The following is a 22,673-nucleotide window of genomic DNA, read 5'->3' as shown; positions in this document are numbered from 1 at the left end:
TTAAAAGAAGCAACATGCCCTATCTAGAAGTCTTGAGCTGGGGGTATAATTCAGACGTTTAATGGGAGTGTGCTCAGCTCATGGCCTGGCACCTCCCCTTGCCCCCTTCCTCCTCTTCTCCCACCATCAACACCTGCCTGTGTGTCCTCCTGCCTCCCTCTGCACTTGCCCTCTCTGCACTCTATAGGAACATGGGCCCTGGCATCTGGGTGTTGGGGGGGGGTGGTCACAGAAATAGACAGTCACTGGTTGCAGAGAGCTGGAGAGCTTTGGACTTGCTGAGCTCCATCTGCGAGGCAGGGCAGCCTGGAAGCAGGGCAGCCGGACCTAGTGTGGGCCGGCAGCCCCCCAGCCTGCCCTGTGGTCCCGGGGAAGCGTATCCAAGTTGCCACACATCTCCCTGCCTCCCAGCCTTTCCTTGAGTAAGCAGAAAGCACAAGAATTGGACTCAGGATAGCAGCTCGAGGCTTCCGATCTAGACCAGACCCCCAAGAACCCAAGCTGGATTTGCCTGGCTGGATTCTAGCTCCATGGGGCCCTGGGCTTTCTGTCTGCCCAGGTCACTGCACCATTCTTGCTTTGACTGCTGCAGTCACCCTGCTGCCCTGGTGGCCTTCCCCAGGCTCTGGATCTTCCCCAGTGACCTGGAAGGTCAAGGCCAGAGGCAGGGCTGTAGGTGCATGGTGGCCTGCTAGCTACCAGGTGAGCCCGAGCTGAGAGCTGGCTGCCCCAGGCCTCCTTAGTCTGGCAGTCCTACAGAGGCCCCTGCTGCCCCTCCTCCCAGGAAAGATCTACAGGGTGGGGGCTAGCTCTGGCCTTCGTTTGGGGGAGCAGTGGCCTCTCTACACCCGTTTCTGGTCTGGCCACGTGGGGCTAGCTCTGGCCTTCGTTTGGGGGAGCAGTGGCCTCTCTACACCCGTTTCTGGTCTGGCCACGTGCATCTCGCCTTTTCTGTCTCTATGCCACATGTGCTTGTGCTGTTTTCTCCACCACAATTCTCTTTCTTCTGCTCTGCCTAACCCACCTTTCCCTCCTCCAAGCAAGTCCCCTTCCAGCCTTTGCTGATCTCCATCCATTCATCTGTTTGTTGGTTCGTGCATGTATGCCTCAGTCCCGTTTACTGAGCAAGTACTACATGCCTGCCATTGTCCTGAGGGCCGGTTGTACAAAGATGAGAAAGGCATGGTCCCCCCATCCCAGTCCAGCAGGAGCAGTGTGTGCTGGGGAGGAGGGACTCAGGAAGCAAGAGGAAGCAACTTCCTGCCTAGGAGAGGCGACCTTCTTACACAGCTTCATTCATTGAGGTCTCTTATGCCCTAAGCTCATGCTAAACACTAGACATACATTCTTACAGCAGCCCTGGGATGCTGTAGGTATTACCATCCCTTTTTACAGACAAGGAAACTGAGGCAGGGAACGGTTCAGTGACTCCCACTGTTAGAAAGTCACTGGAAGGATTGCTCAGAGGTGGGCCTTATGGAACAGATGTGGACTGGGTAGAGAAGGAAGGCATTCGGGCCATCGGGACCAGCATGGGCCAAGGCCCCCAAGGCTCCCATAGCATCTGGCGAGCAGTAAGCTGGATTCCCGGAAGGAGAAGGTAGGGGAGCCACTTGAAGGAGATTGCATGTTTTCACACAGGTCATGGGGAGAAGCTGGTCATGGTAGATGTGGTTGGACCTGTGTTCTAGAAGGACAAAGGACAGCATGGGGGACGGAACAGAGTAGGGAGTGCACAAGGTGAAGGCAAGGGGGACTCCAGTGTCTCAGGCTGAGGTAGAGGGTTGGGGTCAAAGTGAAGAGGGCATGAGCCGGGGATGTGCACTGCGCCCTGTCCTGCTCCGGCCTCTGCTCAGCTTAGCTCGGCAGTCACCTGCGGGCACGTGTGTGGGTCTCCTCCTGAGCCCTGGTGCTCAGGCCCATGCCTGAGCCCACAGTGGGGCCTGAGAAAGGGGCTGCTCAGAGGCTGAGGTGAGAATGAGGGTTCCCACACTTAATTTACTTGCCGATTCTGTGCTCTGATAACAGCAGCATTTCTTCTTCTCTTCTCTGAGAGGTCTGAGGCTTTCCCCTCAGCCTCCCTCACAGGCTGCTTAACTGGGATGACTGGGCCGTGTGACGCTTTGCATTGCGGCACTGGGGCCGGTGGCAGCAGGCAACGCTGAAGACTTGGGGTCCGGGCAGACAGTGCCGCTCACTCTCTGCTCCTGCCCCAGCCTGCCAGGCCCCTGCAGCACCACGCACGGACGTTCTCTCTCTCTTCCAAAGGTGGGCCTTAATGTCCTGGTTCAGAAAGCCAACAAGTTCACCCCGGCCACCCGCCTTCTTGTCCAGAGATTTGTGCCATTCCCCGCCGTAGGTAAGACCTGCACCTGTGCTGAGGCGCATGCGCGGGTGGGCGGGCACCTGAGAGTCACACCTGGGTGGGCGGGGCTGCAGGGGTCTTGGGGAGTTGGACCGCCTTTGCAGACCGTTTCTGACATCAGTGGTCTCCTGACGTGGGCGACTAAGCAGAACATGGGTGGACAGAAGTCAGGGTGACCGGGACCCCGCTGGCAAGCCCTGTGACCGAGATCCTGCTTTGAACAACAGATTAGCCCACAAGCCCCCAAAGTGCTAGTAGACCGAATGCGGTGGATCCTATGAACTTGGCTGGGAGAAATATCTACACTAGCCTCGAACTGAAATTTAACATTTTCTTGCATTGTGACTGTAGGCAGCAAACCACAGTAATGAGAAAAATGACTTTTTCACCCATAGAAATCACAGATATTTTCATGTCCCATTACAGTTGTTACGGGAATTCCAAAATACTCTTTATGTGCAACACTAAGTAAAAATTATGGTATTTATTCAATCTGCTGGTAGGTCTTGTTTTTTAACTTATTAATTAAAGAGCATACCTGTTACTATACCACAATGAAAAAAATAGTTTGATAATGTATTCCAATATAATCCCTTTATAATCCTGGGTGTTTTGCTTCACGCATTTGGGGACATTATTTGGAGGGGGTGCATGGGCTTCTCCTGGTCCATGACTGTCACAGGGATTCCTGGCACAAAAGAAGGCCCAGAGCTCTTTCTAGTCTAGTGTTCTGAGCCCATGGGTATTATGGACCATTGAGGTTCTGGAGGCCTCCATTTGTAGTCAGGTAATTGTGGTACCTGTGTGTGTGTGTGTGGGGGGTGGATTTCACTGCCTTTGGCCGAGACTTTGCTGGTTTTGGAGGCTCTGAGCTCCCAGAAGATGCCTTGGGCCATCCCATCAGGCCCAGCCTGGCTCTTGAGAATCCCACGCCTTGCTTGGAAGTGGGCGCTGCAGTAGAAAGTTTTTTAAAAATTGAAAAGAAACGGCATTGACAGAAGCATGAGGCAGTGTGTGATTCATCATCAAAAGAGAAGTATAGGGCGCCTGGGTGGCTCAGTGGGTTAAGCCGCTGCCTTCGGCTCAGGTCATGATCTCAGGGTCCTGGGATCGAGTCCCGCATTGGGCTCTCTGCTCAGCAGGGAGCCTGCTTCCCTCTCTCTCTCTCTCTGCCTGCCTCTCTGTCTACTTTTGATCTCTCTCTGTCAAATAAATAAATAAAATCTTAAAAAAAAAAAAAAAAGAGAAGTATACACTTGAACCATGATACCAAGTTCAAGTGTGATGCCAGAGGACAAGGCCGGGAGGCAGCCCAGGAGCGGCGTGAGGTCCTGTGACCTCCCGGGTACCAAAGCTAAGGCTGAAGAGCCAGAGTCAGATCCAGGTTCATTGTCCCGATCTCATGCTTCACCTCCAGGGCTCAACTTCCCTACCTGTAAAATGGGAGTACTGGTACCTACCTTCCTATAGCCCAGAGCTGTGAGAGGATCAGACTACCACGGACCAGATTCCATTCATAGGAAAGTGCTTGGGAGCACCTGCAAAGCCCCTTCGAGGAGGTGGGAGATCATTACCTGACAGCCTTGTTCCTTGTTGGCCAGAGGCTAATGAACTCCCAGGCCCAGCTGCCCGGGTGAGCCTCAGCTGACCCAGATAATTGCTATAGCAACTCCACACTTTTAATGAACTCTCAGCTATTTCTGGCATGGGCCACTAATGGAATAACTCTTTAGATCTGACTTTGTTAAGGGGCCTAATTGAGCGAACAAGGCTGCCGATGTTGCGTTCCCCACTCTCCCGGGCTGGAGGGTCAGAGGCAGCCTTAGAAGGTGGGCGGCTCTGAGCTGCACTGGACTGGATCTGGGACTCGGCAGAGATGTAATCTGTCCTTGAGCCAAGCTGCAGACAAGGACTTTGCCATGGGTCTGTTCCAGCCTGGCTCTGCTGGCCATCTTGCTGGATGACCTTGGGGGTGGTCCTAACCTCTGGAGCTCCTTCAGGAAGAAAGACCCCACTTTCCGATTTAACCCTGTCTGCCATCCCCACCGGAGACTTTCTGACGCGTTCCTCTTTGGACTCCAGCCTGATTCTCCTCCTGGCTGATCTGAGAGGAACCTGGCAGGTCCAGCCACTATTGAGGGGTCTTGAGATCTCCCTAGCCAGTTGCACAGGTTGCACACAATGTGGTTTGCCGTCCTGATAGTCCTAGTTTGCCAGGATCTTGAGAGCAGCAGATCCTCTCTGGCTGCTTCCTCAAGGCTGTTTCCCGAGTCCTGGCTGTGTGCCTGCCTTCCTTCCACCCCTAGCCCCGGTTTCTCCTCGCCTACACAGAGGCTTCCCCCTCCCAGACCCCTGATGTCCTCCCAGGCCCGTCTACAAATGGCGCCTGGTAGATGCCCCTGGTAGATGCCCATACGGTGGTGTGCAGGATAAACAAGCATGGCCCTTCACCGGCTTTGGGGACCCTTGTTCTCTCAGGCTATCCTATAGCGCGTGCACATGGCTACCCTTCACCTTATTCTCAGGCTTAGATGGCTTCTCTAGGCCTCACTGCATGCTGGCAGGGCCTCGGTACCTCCGGGCAATCCCTGCTTTCCACTGCTGGCTAGGCCAGGCCAGGCCAGGCCACGCCAACAGCTAGGCCACCAAGAAGCTTGCCCAGGACTTGCTTTGCCTGGTAGAGGGTCCATTGTCCTTCAGACCCTTGGGGAGGCAGGACTCGGAGCCTTTCATGCCCACAGGAAGGAGGAGGTTGAAGTGACAGGATTAAGCCCTGGTTGGTGGAATGAGTATGAGCGTCCGAGGGGAGGAGGGGGCGGTGAGTGTAGAGCAGAAGGGCTCTTGAGGGGGAAGGGTCCTGAAAGGGCCTGCCTGTGCTCAGAGATGACATCCCCACCCCCTCCTTCCTGGCCCAGCTGGGAACTCAGGCTCAGGGAAGGAGGAGACTCCCGGGCTCTGTTGATTCTTCCCATTGCCCTGCCAAGTGAGTTCTGCCCTGCTCCAGCCTGCAGTTTGGGAGACAGGAGGACACCTTCCTTCGCTGGGCCCCTGCTGCCCCAGAGTGAGGTCTGAGACTCTGGTCACAGGACACCTCGTTCCCCAACTTGACTCTACTGCCCTTACCCCTCTCTGGCCTTGGACCAGCCTCCACTTCAGCCCCTCCCCACTGGGATGTCTGTGATAGACTGTAGGCCTCCCCTGGGCCTGCAGGGGCCCTACCGTTCTCCAGGTCTTCTCCAGCAGGCCTCTGTTCCCCCTCGTTCCCCACATTATCTCTCTGGGAGGACCCAAGGCAGGGTGAGCCATCCCCATTTTAAAGAAGAAGAAACACATCCCAACTCTCTGAAAGTTATCCCAAGTTGGCTACAGCCCAGACCGCAAAGGCCCAGCCCAGGCTACTTTCAGCCCCCTTGGATAGCCCCTCACCCACCACTGAGAAACTGAGGGATCTGGCCCAGAGGCACCCCACCAGGAGCACCCCACCTCCAGGCTGACCCAGGTTTTTCAGCGGGGGTTGTACGTGTGTGTGTGCACACACATGTGCCGAGCACATGAGGAGCCCTGAGGATGCCCAGAGCCCTTCTCTCCCTCACGGTGGTTCCAGAGCCTTGCTGTGCCCTGGTCCAGAGCAGCCATCATGTTGGAAATCTTGGTTTCTATTTATACATGGAGATGCTAGGAGAGCCGGTGAGCCCAGGAGCATGTGTGCTGGCATCGAAATCGATTGGGGACTGGTAATTAATTTGTTTAGACCTTAATTAATTCTCCAGTTCTTTCTTATTTGTGGACTGTCACGCTTAATTGTGTTCAGGAGCTCGAGCTCAGAGCAGGCCCTCCATTAATTGATGGTTGCTGTGAGGTGGGAGTTAATGGTTTGGGGAGCTGGGCAAACAGTGTAATTAAAGGTCAGTCGAGGAGGCATTGGAAAAACACCCCCCCCTCCAGGTCCAACTGCCAGTCTCCATGAGCAGAGTCCATTCCAGGAGAGGCAGGCCCTGCAAACAGCCTTCTCCTGAGGCCTTGGGCTGGGAGCTGGCAGGAGAGACCAGCAGGAGGAATGAGGGATCGCAGGTGCCACGAGGGGACACTGGTGAGAGGAAGAGGCATGCATGGGGCAGGGCAGCTAGCCAGGGGCCAGGAGGGGGGGGATCCCCAGGTGTCCCCAGGCCAACACATCTCCGTACCAGGCTCTGTATATGTGTATGCAGGGGTGAGGGAAGGAAGCCCTGAAGGTCACACACACACCCCCGCCCCACCCAGCTGCCTGGTCACATCCACTCCCAGCAGGGGCCTTTGGGCTCTGAGCTCCCTGAGGTGAGGCCCGAGCCTTAATCTCCTCACCCCTTTGCCGGAACATGACTTCTTCCTGCACTGTCCCTAGTCCCTTATGTTAAATGTCACCGCATATTCCATTCACCGGGGAGTCCGTTCCTCGGGATGTCTGGGCAGTGCTTGGGAGAAGGTCTTCTGTCCACACATCTGGCCCACCCCATCTCCTCACTCCCTTCACCCCCCCAGGCCACTGGGGTCTTGGTGTCATGGATTCCCCCTTTGTGGCTCCTTGCTTGGTGTTCAAGCCACCTTGCTTGCCTTGTCTGGGAGATGACCACGGCAGTGTGCCCAAGCCCCAAGGGTTAGTCCTGGCCACCCCACCATGCCTCATCCCCGTGGTTAGAAGACAGCAGGGTGCACCTGTATTAGCCGAGCCTGGGACGTGCGTTCCTTCCATTCGGTCAGTGACAATGTGGCATCCACAGCCCTTAGGCTCCTCTGGTCCTTTCCTTGACCTGGCCTCTGCTCATATTCCTTTGGAGCTGTGGTGAATGTTTGACCTTCCGTTTGCCTCTCTCAGGGGCCCCAGGCCTTTGCACATGGCCCTGTTTGCCTGGAATCTCAGTTCTTCCCATTAACTCAGCCCCACCTTCTGCCTTCTCTGGACTGCCAGGCCTTTGTTTCTCAGCTCAGACACCTCCTCCTCCAAGAAGCCCTCCCTGGTAGCCCCAGTTAGGGCAAGACCACAGCACCGTGTGTGTGTCTGTGTGTCACCCGGACCTGCCCATTTTGTTCCTGAGTTTGCCTCCTTCATCAGACTGTGAGCTCCCCAAGACAGGGACTGGCTCTCATTCATCCCCAACCCCCAGGCTCACTGTATGCCTGGAACATACTGTTCAGTGTGGGTTTGTTCAGTGATCAAATGAGAGCTGGGCAGAAAGGCTTTGAAATTGGGTACCCATCGTGGGAGCCCACCACGATGACACTGGTGGTCACATTCTATGGCTCCTTGGACATTCATTCTGGATTTGTTGTTGTTTTTCATTAAAAAAATTTTTTTGAATGTTCTGTTTTCTTTTGTAAGTTTTCTCTAATACCGTCAGTCATGCTTTTGGTTGGCAAATCTAGGGTGGGTGACCAATGAGCCACCTTACCAGGTCATCCGGGTCATATTCTCCAACCTTTCTGGGTTGGGTCTGGAAGGATGGGTGAGCTGGGCTGGGTGCCATAAGCACGAGCAGTCCTAGAGCTGACATGGGCCCCCACTGTGTGTCAGGGCCCAAGGAGACATGGGTCGGGAGGCCACGTTAGCCAGAGGGAAGTCTCTAGTGGGCTCTGTCTTCCATTTCGTCCCCTTCCGTTAGAACTGCCTTGGTCACATACAACTGTGGGTCGCATTCAAGGAACAGGCACAGCAACTTGGCAGTGAGTATGATGAATTCGTGGGCAAGAGGTGCGGGATCTAAGATTGCAAGTTTTGATGTAAGGCTTGCTGTTCAAAAAAATGTAGCTACACAAGTGTAGGCTTGCCCAAGACCTGAGTTGGCCAGAGTGCTTAGGATAAAGATCTGGGGATTTTGTGGGCTGTGTGCTCAGAATAGGTCTGCAGTGTGGTATATGGCTCTGAGGAGGCTCACTCAGACTTCAGCTGCATTACTAGAGACAGAGAGCCCTGAACAAAGGAGTCTGTGTGGTTCTGGACCCCACCTCTCAAGAGATACTCACACATAAGTGGGAGTACAACGACAGCAGGATCCTCTGAAAAACTGACAGTCTTGTATTGCAGTGAGCTGCCTGACCACCCTCCCCCCCCTGCCCCGTTAGGGAAGCATCCAAGTAGCAGCCTGGCCCAAAAAGCTATAAGGGGCACTCCTGTGTGATCAAGTCACCTGTTCCTGGGCAGCTGGCCCCAGACCTGGCATACAGTAGGTGCTCAGTGAATACTTACTGAATGAATGGCCTTCCGGGTCAGAGATTTTATAATGAGTGAAACCCGGATAGCAGAGAAATCTGCTTGGTGGGAAAGGCAAGGCAGGGGAGGGGGTTATGAATGTGGGAGGCTTGCGGAGGTGGATGGGTGAGCAGGGCCTGTACGGGAAGGGCCAGGGCCAAGGGCTATCCGGGCCCTGGGTGTTAGCTTGGAGTTGGAGCTTTAGCCTATGATTAATAGGGAACTGCTGAAGAATTTTCAGCTAGGGAGCAACTGTGATAAAAGGGAGTTTTCCAGAAGATGAATGCGTTAGCAGGAATCTTTGGTGAAGTGATCCTGAACTTCAGAGTCGGCCTACACCTAAATTTACAGGCTGATTTTTCAGTCCCGAAATTCCCAGTCCTGAGTGTGTGACACGTTAGGATGGGTTGTGAAACTCTCTCCAAATTCTCAAGCTATTTAAAAGAAAATCTGTGTCTTATACCACTGCCTTTCGGGTGGAGTATTGGAGAATATCATAAAATCAGGCAAATACTAGGGTGCACGTCTCTATTGGATAATCATCCCTCCTCCAGAGGCAGGGCTGGGGCTGTATTCCAGTGGGGCTGGCATGAGTGTGTGTGTGTGTGTGTGTGTGTGTGTTTTGGGTGGTGACGTCCATCCATTTCCACTTATAGCTACACCGAGTGTGTCTGGCAGGGCCATGAGAGCCTGGCTAGAGTGGTTTTTGCCTCTGGGGAGGGTGCAGGGAAGCTAAGGGCCAAAGGTTGGAAGGAGACTGGCTTTGTTATTTACCCTTCTGCACAATTTGAATTATTTACTGTGTGCGCATATGTCCCACAAGGTAGGAGAGAGAGCGAGAGAGGAAGTAGAGTGGGGAGAACTTTGTCGAGGGTCACACTGGACCCAAGATGGGAGCTTGTCTCCTGGTTGCCACTGGAATGTTTTTATTTTTGTTTTTTTGTTTTTTTTTTTTAAAGATTTTATTTATTTATTTGACAGAGAGAGATCACAAGTAGGCAGAGAGGCAGGCAGAGAGAGAGGAAGGGAAGCAGGCTCCCTGCTGAGCAGAGAGCCCGATGCGGGACTCGATCCCAGGACCCTGAGATCATGACCTGAGCCGAAGGCAGCGGCTTAACCCACTGAGCCACCCAGGCACCCTATTTTTGTTTTTGTTCTCATTAAAATGGTTCTGTTTTTTTTCCCCTCTGATAATGTATGATTGTTTTCTAAAGTAAACAATCCTACTTTGCTCTCCATGGTAAGTCTGTGTATATCCCTCCAAATCTGAGTAAACATCTAAAAATGTAGCAATCTCTATTTATTGTATCTCTATATAACATAAATATGCCTGTATAAATATACATTTAATATAAGTGAGATCATACCATGTGTACTGTTCTGTAAACTGCATCTTAACCTCAGTAAGTTTTAGATGCCTTTATAGAGCTGTCCTAAAATCTCAGTGTATCCTAAGAACCACAATAGTACCACACTACACAGCCTCTTACGTGTGTCCCTGTGTACACAAGGAGGAGCTTCCCCAGGACGGAGGTTTTCAAACAGCCGCCTGAGGGGGAAGGGGACTTTAAAACATGCAGAGACCTGGACCCTATCTCAGATTTAGTTTCAGGTCTGCATCCAGTGTCGAGAATCACAGTACCTAGAAATGGAATAGCCACGTCAGAGGGCATGCGCACACCTAGCTTTGCCGCATATTGCCAAATGAGCATACTGGCTTTTTACTCCGCCTGCAAGGATTACATTTTGGTTTCCCTACATTTGGTGTTATCAATCTTGAAAATTTTTTGTCCATCTGAAATGGTTCTTTTCTCATTTTAATTTGCATTTTTCCAATTCCCAGAATGGTTGAGAATTTTTTTCTTAACTTTATTGGGCATTTGGGTTTTCAAATAGAGAAGAGAGAAAAGGGGCACCTGGGTGGCTCAATTAGTTAAGCATCTGCCTTTGGCTCAGGTCATGATCCTGGGGTCCTGGGATTGAGCCCCTCATTGGGCTCCTTGCTCAGCGGGGAGCCTGCTTCTCCCCTGCCTGCCATTCCCCCAGCTTGTGCTTACTCTCTGTCTCTGTCTCTCTCCCTCTTGCTTGCTCTGTGTCAAATAAATAAATAAAATCTTTAAAAAATAATAAAATCTTAAAAAAGAGAGAGAAAAGAAAACCCGTATTTCATACCGTACACAAAGATAAATTCCAGAGACACCTAAATGTGAAAAGTACAATGTTTAAAGCTCCTAGAAGAAAATATAGATGAACGCTGGGGAGGAGCAGAGACATGAAAAGCGTATACCGGAGGGGGAAAGGATTGCTTATTTGATGACATGTTATACTGCATGCCAAAAGTCAACAAAGTGAGGAAAAAGAGCCGCACACTATTCATAAACCATTTAATGAGGATTAGTCTCCAACACATCCAAAGAACACCCGCAGATAGATTTTTCTCTAGATTAAAAAATCTATCTTTGAGTTCACGTTCATTGAGTTTTTACTATTTCTTTCATGAATTCCTACTGAAATATTTTTGGGGTGATTTTGATAACTACCTTTTTCTCAACAAGTGTTAAATCTCTTTATACATTTTATGAATATTTTTGGCCAAAGTATGAGACCCAAACTGGCTTAAACTAATAAATGAAGCATTACCTCCAGAGGTCGAGTGCCAAGTGAGTCACCCCGGGCCCTTCCTTCCACCTCTGTGCTCTTCAGCCCCTTTGTGTCCTAAAATGGCAGCAGGAAATCCAAGCACCACTCACAGACCCACCACAGCCCAGACGTCAATCAGGAGGTTCTGCCTGCTGCCTCTTCCTCAATGAGAGGAAACCCTTCCTGGAAGTCCCCTGCAGACATCCCTCATTGGCTGGGGCTGGTCACATGTCCCTTCCTCCATCCATCACTGGCAAGGGAGGGATTTACTACAATTAGTTAAGGCTCATCCTCTGGGAGTAGAATAGCTGTTGGGAGTCAGTCACCATGACCTTCTGCTACCGAGTAGTAGTGGCTCTTTGTCACATAAAATATATTTTCCCAGCTTCCTATTTCTTAAAATTCACAGATATCAGGGGCCATATTTCTCAATGCTTAGATGCCTCAGTTACAAGGGGCATGAATACAATAGCCTTTCGGAAGAGGAGAGAACTGTATTCCCTGCTCACGTGAAGGAATAAACAAGCCTTCACCACACAACCAATCTGAGTCACTTTCTTCAAGATCAGAGTTTGAATCTGAGCCTCACTCACATTCTCCACTTCTCTTTTGGACTTGGGTTGTTAAACCCAGCATCACAGCCACCACTGCTTTCTGTCACCCTGCTTCTAGTCTTGGCCCTTTGGGCCCCTTTAAAACCAACAGTATAATTTCAAAGCATAGAAAAATATGAGGGAATTTTCTTTTTTGGTCTGCATTTCCTACTTGGTTATATTTGAGGTTTCATTTTTTTTTTTCTTTACTTGAAGGAAAAACTATTCCTGAAGTTAATCAGCTTCTTTAGGAAGTTTCTCACCTATAGCCCCCGAAGTGTGGGAACCATGAGTAGGTCACACCGATCCCTGATGGCTTTCAAATGTCTATGATCTACTTAGGAAGTTTGGCCGTTTCTTTTCACTTCTTAGACAAGGAAAGCCCGGTTATATTCTCATTGCAAAAATTCAAATGGTATTTAGAAAAACAGGGTTAAAAAAAAAAAAAAAAAAGAAGGTGGAAGTCTTTCAACAACCCCTAATTCCTAAATTTATTTCCCTTCCCAAGGGAATCACTGTGTGAGGTGTGAGCCTTCTGGAATGTTACCTGTGGATTTCCGGGCACACAGTAGGCGCATCCCAGTTATGAGGTTTTACATAGAGTTAATCACCCTGTACGTACTCGGTAGCTTTCTTCATATAAGTTTGTTTTGGAGATCTTCCCATGTGAGTTCCCTAATGGTGGACATTTAGGTTGTTTCTAATTATTTGCTCTTACAAACAGTGCTATAATTAACATCCTTGTAAATGTCTCTTTGTGCATATGGGCAAGCATTTCTTTAGGGTAGCTATCTATGGTTTGGCAATTTCTGCTGTCTTTAATTGCATTGCCTGGTATCTGGCAGACGATCTTCTGCATGTACAATAACTTTTCATGTCCGTGCTCCATTATAGTGTAAGTTCTAAAAAGATGTTTTAGGCAACAATTAGGAATCTAAGTTTAAGTTCAGATTCTGTGCAGACTGCTATGGGTAGCTGAGGTGACACTTGAATGAACCTCTACACGTGGCCAAGTTTACACATGCACGGGCCGCGGGTAAGGGCTTCCGCTCCCTCCACCCCGACGTCCGTTGTAAGGCACCTCATGACTTCTAAACCATTATAATGTGGGGAAATGCCTCTTAGAACCAAGGAGTGAAGATATTTTGTTGTCCCCAAAGGAAAAGCCCAATATCCCACGGCTTCCCCCTTGTGTTTGAATGGTCCTGTCCTGGGAGATGCAGTAACTGCTTTATCGAAAACTCGTTTCCCCCATGGGTGGGCATGTTTCTGGACTCCTAACCCCGCCGGTCCGTGCCTCCGTTCCTGTGGCAGATCAGGGGGTAGGCTCCCCCGCGGTCTCCTTTTGGAGGACTTTTTTTTTTTTTTGCACATTTGCCTTTCTGTCTATTGCTCTCTCTTCTTCCCGGCACTGTCCCTTTTACACAGGGTGCTTCATTAGCTGTTCGCAATCTGCATGATTTTGCATCACGATGGGTCTGATGTGAGAACATCTGCAGCAGTCAAGAGCATATTTTCCTCAGGACTTGACACTGAGCTTGCCATCAGTGTGAAGCGATCTCCCTCTCTCTCCCTCTCTCATCTTGTGACATCTCTCAGCAGAGCTTCTCCAACATCAGTTATGCCTGAGTCTTGAATGGCGTCAATCCGAGTTGAAAATGTGCCAGCTTTCTTAACATGATCACTAACAGACTGCTTAATTAACCTGCTGATACTGTCAATAATAGATCTTGCTGGTGTGCTAGAAAGGAGACCCATGGCCCACGGCTGGTCTCTATTTCTCTCTCTTTTTTGTTTGCTTCGGCTCTCAGTGCTCGTGACTTGGGAGCTGGACTTGCCAGGAGTTGGGATAGGAGGGATCAGGGAGCCTCAAATGGAATACGGCAGAAATGAATGCTCTGGATGAGATCACAGAAATGAAATCACTGAGACCGTCTCATGTTCTCATTGCTCTAAGACGGGGATAGCCGGTCACCTGTGCATACAGCAGGTGCTCAATAAAATGGACCACCAGTGTAGGTCCAACAGAATATACTGCGGGCATGTGCAATTTGAGTCGTCAGGAAGAACTGTGGGCATTCTGAGGGAGGGAGCTGGGGGTGCCATCATTTTAGGGTGGTTTTTTAGGATTTTCTCTGTCTTTTTTCCATCCAGGTAGCTTAGAGGAGGAGAGGCCTTACTCGTGCCTGAACTGTCTTGGAGGGGCTGAGGGGAAGGACACTGGGTTTTCACTTCTTTTCCTGCTGTGTGTTTCATCCCAAGTGGTTTTGTGTTTGAACCAAAGTCCTACTCCATCAGCTGTGGCTACATTCTACACTGGAAATGGCAGAGAGCAAGCAAGATGCTACCATGAGTCTGGGACTGGTGAACCACTGCCTCTAAATAATCTCTGTCCCCTGCACCTGTGCCCACATGGGCACGCCTTGGGGCTAGAGATGTTTCAGCTGTCCCTGGCTTCCCTATTCTGGTGGGGGCTTGGGTGCAGAAGCTAACGTTCCATGTGAGCTCAGCCAGTGCCCATAGATTCCATAGCAATGCTAAATGCAGCAGGTCCTTTTATAACCAGGGAAACCTGGTAAGGGTGGTGGCATCGGGTCACAGAATGAGCTGGTGGCTCCTGACTTCAGGCGGATTCTCACCACCTGGACCACATTGCTTTAGCTTTGCCTCTCCCACAGCGGCAGTGCTGGTGTGGCAGTGATGTAAGCGGTTCTCAGAGGGCAGAAAAGCCCAGTATCTTCTCCGGTGGTTTTGTTGGATCTCCTGGGAACCACCCGCCTGGCTGCCCCAGAGGCGTGAGGGGTGCAGAGTGGTCCTGCCGCCACTAGAGGGCGAGGCGCTAACACTCGGCCAGGTGTCCACTTCCCAAGGCCACTCTGGGGGCCATTCTGGGCCCTAACCCCTGGGCTGGCAGCACCCGGGGCCGCAGGAGCTTACCCCTGAGAACGAGGAAGGCAAGATTCAGAGCCAGGACTGTCACTCAAGCCCCACTGGCCCCAAATCCAGGCTCCCAACCCTCTCCTTCCTTACCTCCAATTCACCTTCCATCTTCTGTCTGTCTCTATGGAAGACAAGGGTTTCTCAATGTCAATGTCAGCACTACTTGCATTTCGGACCAGATAACTCTTTGTGGTGGGGGCTGTGCCCTGTAGGATGGTGAGCAGCACCTCTGGTCTCTCCACCATAGATGACTGTAGCCACCCCCACCCCCAGGTCGGGATCATCAAAAATGTCTCCAAACCTTGCCAGATGTCTCCTGAGCTCGCCCCCGGCTGTGTGAGGCAGGTGAGCGATGCTGCCGGGAGGACAGGAGGGACCGGCTGCAGGAGAGGTCTGCCCATGGTTACCACTGCGGCTGAGTGTCGTGTGGAAACACAGGAGCTACTCAAGGACGGCATATGTGCTGTAAATACATTTTAGAGCTGTATTCGGTTTCCTGCTTTGCTTCTCCAAAGACTGCAGAGCATCTTGGCCCTCCTCTCTGTTTATTCCACCTCCCCACCGTACTGAAACGGGAGACTGAGTCTCAGAGACCCTCAGGGCCTCAAGCCGCCCCTCACCTGCGGCACCCCGTCCCCCAGCTGCAGGCACCCTCGCCGCCTGCTCCCCAGCCTTGGCTCGGGCACCAGGAGCATCTGCAGTCCTCCTCCCACTCCACCTGCCCACTAGGCCCGGCAGCCCCGCAGCTCCCCAAACCCTCGTGCCCCCCCACTGGAGGGAGTGGGGAAGCAGCAGGTGTTGATGCTAATCAGCGTTCACAGCCCAGAACTGCAGTCGCTCCCAGGCTCACACACTCCCCAAAATTAAACACTCATTATACAAAATTAATTGACATTAATTAGCAAAAATTAAAACTTTAAACACAGCAAGGCGCTTTGGGGGGAGGAGTGAAGCAGGCGGCCTCCACATTTGTCACCCCCCCACTCCCCACCCGCCCACCACCCTCAAGTCCCCCCACTTTTAGCCTGGAGCTGGGTTGGGGGAGGTCAAGCTAGGTCAGCCCCGGCCCGGCCCTGCGAGTTCCAGTTGAGAAGAGCAGAGGGAGACTCCTGGGGCTGGCCACCAGCTGACATGTGGCCCCCAAGCTCTGGCATCCAACGTTTAACTGAGGAGCTGGGAGCCCCCCTCCCCCCACCCCCCACCTCAGCCCAGGTCTGTCATGATCTTGTTGCCCAGGGACGGAACCCAGCCATCTGAAGTGACACTGTAGAAGGCTGGCCTTTATCTCTGCCTGACCCCCCACCCCGGACCCTCCTGTCTCCTGGGTCCACAGAGGTTTAGTTCTGTCCCACTTTGCTGTGTGACCTCAGATAAGTCACCCGCCTCCCCTGAGCCTCACTTTTCCTTCCATATGATGAGGGGGTGGTGCTGGGAGAGCACTGAGGTTCCTGCCTGCTCCGACACCTGCTGTCAGAGAAGCAAATCTCTGGGGACTTGGTTCTCTCTGAGGAGCAAAGGGCTGAATGGCGGGGGTGGGGGGTGGGAGGGGGGGAGGGGCTCCTCAGGAAAAGACCCAGAAAGGCAGCCCCAGGGACGGAATTGCTGGTGACAGAACATGGGGCACTGGCGGAGCGTCTTCAAGCCAGGGAGCCCTTGCTGATGGACATTCACTTTGCCTGCCTGCCAGGCCCACCCCTTGGGGAAAGGCAGGCAGCTCCCTTGAAAACTTGTCGCTCTCTAGGTCCTGAACCTTGTCCCCTTCCTCCCTCCCATTGGTTATTTTCTGCCTTAGCTCACCAGGTTCTCAAGGGCCTCTGAGTCCCTCAGCAGGCTAAGGGAGGGCCATGAGCTGCAGAACCATACCTTCACCCATTGTGTCCGAACACAGACGCGACACTTCCTTGGGACTATTGCTGCTAGGGGCCAGGAGGCTTGGGTGCAGCCTAGTGACGTTCTCCACCAGCTAGAGTGGCATTCTCCCCTCTCACTCCTGCCCCCTGCTCCCCTCTCTCTCTCTCCAGCCAGTGCCAACATCTGCAACGTGGTCCTGATGCGGTATGGGGAGCTGGAGGAAGGCATTGATGTCCTGGATGGTGACGGCAACCTCGTGGGCTCCTCCAAGATTGCAGCCAGACACGTGGGTCATCTGGGGGGCTTGGGACACCGGTGGGGAGGCCAGAGACTGGGAGAGGGGTTCATTCCTCTGGGGCTTCTCTGTGTCCTCTGGATCTGTTCTCCTTGACCCATCCTGCCTCCCATCTGCATCAGCCCTGGGCCTCCAGGTCTGGCCCCTGCCACGCCTATCCCCACATGGTCCCTCCTCCCCATCCATCATTGCCACTGCAAGACACCCCATCTCTTGTCCCAGCCCCTCAGGACCTGGCTTCTCAGATCTGTTAATTGGAAAGGGCAGAGGAGATGCCCTAGAGCTTTCTTTCCCCCACCCCGGGACCCAGGGTGCTATTCCCTGGGCCTTCATGTCCTCCCGGGCCAGAAGAGAAGGCATAGATGCAGGTGGCTCGCCGTTCTGGGCTACCAGGGTGTTCTGCGGGTGCTGCCTCACAAGGGATCTTGTGTGGCTGAGGCAGGGGTCTGGGGAAGAACAGCTCACTGCAGGAAGGCCCTCTCCCATCTCTCACTTCACCGGCCTCACCCACTCCGCCAACTGTAATTTATTTAGAAAATTCTAGCACTTTTGTCTTTTTCCCCATGCTTTCCCGGCCTTTGCCCAAGTGGTGGTGACTGGCTTGTCCTTCTCTGGCCTCTGAGAGAGGGCATGGGGGGTCAGCCATGAGTAGCTGAGCATTCACCCCTGCCCCAGCCACTACCCCTCATCAGCTCCCACGATGGTCCCCAAACCTCACCTGTCAGTGAGAACTTCTCTCTAATCCCCTACTCGGGGAAGACCCTTCTCTTGTCCCAGTGCTCCCCTCTCCACTGGTCTCAGAGAAAGTGAGTGCCCATCCAAAGCTTGTGAGGGGCAAAGGGCTCGGTGGCCCCAAGGCCTTTGCTGCACCCTCTGCTTCCTTGTGCTGGCTCTGGGCACCCCCATCATTCCCACACCTGTCTAGGAGACTGGAGGGACCTTCTCCCAGGCCTTGCAGAGGCTGATCATGAAGGACTCAGGTTCCTGAGAGAAATTTTCAGCCCTGAACCACTCCATCCTTGAAGGGGATTTGGCCTCAGTTTCCTACCCAACCCCAACACCCCATCCAACCCTAGTGCTGCCTCTGATGTGCTAAGAAGGAGGCCAGCCATGGTAACTCTCTTCATGGTGCAAACAGCAGGGAACCCCGGGCTCTTCTTCAGCCCTGGGCTTCCCTCAGCTTGGCCAGGTGAGTCCCTTGTGGTCTGGGAGCTATGAGCTATTCCTCGAGTCTGCTCTGAGGGCCAGGAGCCCATGGCCTTGAAGGAACTCCTCACAGTGACCATCAGGGTGCAGACCAGCCTCTAAGCTGTGCCTTGACCCTGCCCCCACTCCCCAGGAATCCCAAGGGAACTCCCAGAGCAAGGACCCCAGCAACCCCATATGGAGACACAGCAAACATTCAGCACAAGCATTTCCTGCTTACAAAGCTGACCTCTTGTCACTGAGAAAGGAGCCAGGAGATGCAAGATCCTCCAAATCGTTGTGTTTAAGGGGTGTCAAGAAGGGGGGAAAAAAGTCAATCCCAGAATCTCTGTCCTCCTTCAGCACCAAGAGACTCACGCGGCTCAGCAGGTCCCAGCTGTTTGTTCCAGGCCTCCCAGCGCCTGCTTTGTTTTTAGAGCATCTCGAGTCCTCCATATGCTTCCTCCCCAACCCCTGCGCCTGCCATCCAGGCACCCCCCTGGGCACAGGCCCCCTTCCCGGGGCTGCCTCTGTGTTGCCACCCCTCCCCAACACGTGGCAGGTGACACGGATCTGCTCTTTTCAAATCTGCGCGGTGGGAAGATGGGGGTGGCTCTCCTCTGGTGTTTGGAATCAGGCTTCGTGAGCAGCTCCCTGAATCATCCCATTCTGCCAGATGTGCTTAGCAGTGGCACACACACCTGGGGGCTCCAGACAGGGCTTCACTGCCAGGTGGCCGTCCCCCACCCCGGGGAGCTCTGCTCACCACAGCCTCTGCTTGCCCCTCAGGCCCTGCTGGAGACGGCGCTGACGCGAGTGGTCCTCCCCATGCCCATCCTGGTGCTCCCCCCGATCGTCATGTCCATGCTGGAGAAGTGAGTTGGGGCAGCCAGGAGAGAGGGGCCGTCCCTGGGGAGGAGGGTGAGAGGGAAGGGGAACCAGCTGGCCCAGGGCAGGGGACGAGAGCAGCTGGCAGCCCGCCCTGCCTGTGTTTGTTCAGACACTCCCCAGCAGTGCCGCTGGAACTGGGAAGTAGGAGGATTATGGCAGGAAGACCAGATTTGGGTTAGGACCACGCTGTTCAGGCATCGCACCATGAGGCAACTCACCACCTCACTGAGCCTCGGTTTCTCCTTTATAACATCCGAGTAGTACTAACCTCCCTGCCTTCCCCCAAAGCATGTTCTGAGAACGCGTAGTTGTCGTGACTATAAAGCTAGAAGGGGACACGATCATAGGAATGGTGCCGTGATCCTTTTACTTAATGAGTGTGAGGTTGAATCATGAAGAAGAAATGCTGCTTGAGGGGCAGGTGAGGGGCCGAAGCGGGGAACCAGAGCTGACCTTCACGTAAGTTTGGGCAAGCTCTGAGGGTCAGGGTAAGTCTTGGGGGATGGCAAGGGGCTGAGGAGGGTTCTAGGTGGAGACAGCAAGATGAATATAGGCCCAGAGGTGCAGAGTCTGAGCTCACGCAGGTAGAAGGGAGGCGGGGGGAGCACTGCCTCCTCTCCTGGCAGCCCAGCCTCAAGGCATAAGGACAAGTTCAGGGGTGCTCTAGCTGAGGCTCGGAAGCAGGACTTCCCTATTCCCACAGTACGGTTTATAATAACAGCTAATATTTATCAAGTGTTTACTCCAGTGCCCTCTCAGCCAGGTCTCTGCCTAAATGCCAGCTCCCCAGACAGTCCCTCCCTGACCACCCCATCTAGATCAGAGCACTATGACTCCCTCTTCCCTCCATTGCCTTATTTGTATTCATAGCTCTTAGCAACATCGGAGACTCTTTACCTAGCTGTCCATTATCCGTCTGGTCCACTAGAATGCCATCTCCGTAGAGGCAAGTTCCTTCTTTTTATCTATGGTCCTGCGCAGCATCTGGCACAATTCCTGGCATGTAGTAGAGGTGTCGTGTTTGTCAGATGAGTGAGTGATCTCATTTACCCGTCACGACAGTATGGCTGTCGTGTACAGAGGTAAGTAGAACAGTCCCATTTCACAGATGAGGAAAGCAAGGCAAAAAGAGGTCATGTCATCTGCCTGTAGGAATCCAATAGGAAATGACCGAGCCAGGAGGGAGCTGGGAGTGCAGGTGCAAAGCTGGGCTCTTCTACCACGTGGGCGGCTTTAGGGCTTCAAATCACATCACGTGATCAGCATGTCTTTGCATCTTGTCCTGCATGGAGACAGGACAGAAGCAGATTTGGGGTCCTGGTCTCAGGAAGCCTCTATTTTGATAGGAGAGATGGGCATGACCCACACACGGGTCAGCTGGAGGTGGGACTGGGCAGTATGTAAATGGACCCAAGGTGACCTTGAGGGGAGGGAGCACTAGACCAGAGAAGGGCTGCCGCTGACTCTGAGAGCAGGGCAGGATTTCTGTGGCAGGCTGGCTTTCTGGGCAGGGTGTGGGTCCGTTGTGTGGGGAATGGAGGAGTCTAACCAGAGGGAAGCAAAGTGTGCTCAGTGGGACCTGCTGACGGGGAGCCCTGAGCCCAGCCAGGGAGATGACCCCTTACTCCTCATGGAAGAGGGGGAGTTGTGGGAGGGACCCAAGCATGTGACATGTTGAGTATCAGGATTCAAGAAAACCAGTCTCATGTGGGAGATCTGGGAGAGGAATTGCTCTGGTGCCCACGGCCCTGGAGTCCGTAGCTGCCTCGTGAACTGAGGCTTTGCCCCAACCCGAGTGACTGTGAATGTCTGCCAGTGCACAAGAGGAGACCACCAGGCAAATAAGGAAGGCCGGGCTTCTGTCTTCGAGGCTGCTGAACCCTGGGCCTGGGGTTTTATCTGCGATGCCTTTTCATTTGGCATCTGAGTTGGGTTTGCTGGAAGTGGAGTGAGGGATGGTGAGTTTGGGAACTTAAATAGCCTGAGGAAGTTGTCTGGGATTTTCTAGTTCTAAACCTCCCAGCCTGGGATCTGCCCAGAGTCCAGGCGGCCATGGGTCTGGCTCAGCTTGGAGTCTGAAGAAGGCCCTCAGGTAGGTGGAAACAAGTTGGTCATTTGGTTCTGGCAGCCCTGTACTGGGTTAGTCCTTCTCTGACGTGCCTGAGAGGGTCTCTGAGGAAGAGAAGCAGTCGAGCTCAGGGACCCTGAGCAGTATCAAGACCCAGGCTGTGCCCTCAAGGACTTAGTAACCTCACATCCGTCCAGCATAGCACAACTGGTTGACAGGTCGGGCAGGGCTATGTAACAAAGCCAGCTGAGTCTCCTGGAGGGAACACGGAACTGGGGTTCCTGCTCCAGCACTTTAGGCTAGCCTAGTCAAGGGGACTCCCCCAGCCTCAGTTTCTCCCCTGGCGAAGGGCAATGCAGGGGCTCCTCTCCTCTGGGAGCCCAGGTCGGTGAGAGTGAGAGAGTCGGGACAGCCAGGGGAAGAAGACAAAAGAACACTTACAAAGCAGCCTTCTTGCAAATTAATGGAGTGCAAACTAAGATTGCTCCAAGTGCTGAGGAAACTCACGGCCGTGGGGAGACAAGCTGTCGTGTGGTACAGCGGCCGCCTTGCTCTGCCTCTGGCCTCAGCTCCTCCTTGCTGGGAGGAGCACCCGAGACAAGGTCCCTGGGGTTCCTGCTAACAGAAGAGAGGTGGGAGGGAGCCCAGAATGTCCAGGTGTCCCTGTCTCTAATCTAAGACCCAGAGGGCAAGAGTCTCAAGTCAGAGACAGAGGAGCCTCCATCCCCAGCCCAGAGCGCTGGGGGAGCACCCAGGGTGTACCCCCCACTTCAGCACACATGCTGTACCTTCTCTCGGGCTGAGGGCACCCACTCCAGCTTTACCCTCCTGAGAAGGAAGCTGGTGTTCTCCTGGGCCTGGGAGATCCATCTTTCCCCATAATGCCACAGTCTCAGAGGCAGGTGCCCCTGCTCTCTCCCCCCAGCCCTGCATCCCTCGCCCTGGAGTTCACCTTCCAGTCAGGTGGGGTCTCAGTGGGGCAAGGGTTCCGGGGGTGTCCTCCACTGTGGTTCCTGAGGCCGCTCCCCAGCCTCCCTCCTTCCCTGGGCTCCGGGTCTTTCCTTTCTCCAGGCTTTCGCACACACGCACATCTCTCCATCTGCATATTTCAACTCCCCCAGCTGCCTTTCCGATCCCTCCCTGCCATTTCCCTCTCCTCCTCCCCTCCCCCGTCCTGCTGTGTTCCCTCTCCCTGCTCAGGGCTGGGATTTCAGGGGTTCCTGTTTGGCTGAAGTCTCGGGGCTGCCTGCTTCCTGAGTTGGGAGCACAGGCCTGGGGCTTCCTGGACCCCTTTTCCAGGGCAGATTTCAGCCAGCCACCCCTGAGAGAGGAGCCAGGGTCACAGCCCTTTGTGGAAGGAGGCTGCCTGGGGTCCCTGCTGGGAGCGCCTGAGGATGGAAGCCATGGCCTGCCCCTCATCTGCTGGGGAGGAAGCTTCACTCTTTCTCCCTATCACCCTCTTTGCCCTTGGTGCCCCTCCAGGCTATGCTGCCAGGGACTTCCACACCCTCCTCTCCCATTCCCCTTGCTCTGATTCCCCACCAGGGACTGAGGTTCGGGTCACTGTCACAACTGGTCAGGAGGGTAGCCTAGCCCTCCACAGCCTCTTGGCAGGGGCGCTC

At 53.4% G+C, this 22,673-nt stretch overlaps 1 protein-coding gene across 2 annotated transcripts in view; it reads left to right on the top strand.

Annotated features, from left to right (window-relative positions):
• SFXN5 (sideroflexin 5) overlaps positions 1 to 22,673 on the top strand; it is a 114,232-nt gene that overhangs the window by 70,982 nt on the left and 20,577 nt on the right. Inside the window, exons 10-12 of one of the 2 annotated variants that reach the window (XM_032352453.1) lie at positions 2,269 to 2,359; positions 16,783 to 16,898; positions 18,882 to 18,967. In XM_032352453.1, the coding sequence (XP_032208344.1) occupies positions 2,269 to 2,359; positions 16,783 to 16,898; positions 18,882 to 18,967 (293 nt within the window). The remainder of the gene's footprint in view (positions 1 to 2,268; positions 2,360 to 16,782; positions 16,899 to 18,881; positions 18,968 to 22,673) is intronic. The other variant, XM_032352455.1, reaches the window with a different exon arrangement.

This window comes from Mustela erminea, chromosome 7, assembly GCF_009829155.1.
Source record: "Mustela erminea isolate mMusErm1 chromosome 7, mMusErm1.Pri, whole genome shotgun sequence".
Lineage (NCBI taxonomy): Eukaryota > Metazoa > Chordata > Mammalia > Carnivora > Mustelidae > Mustela > Mustela erminea.
This window is presented reverse-complemented; position numbering and strand designations above follow the sequence as displayed.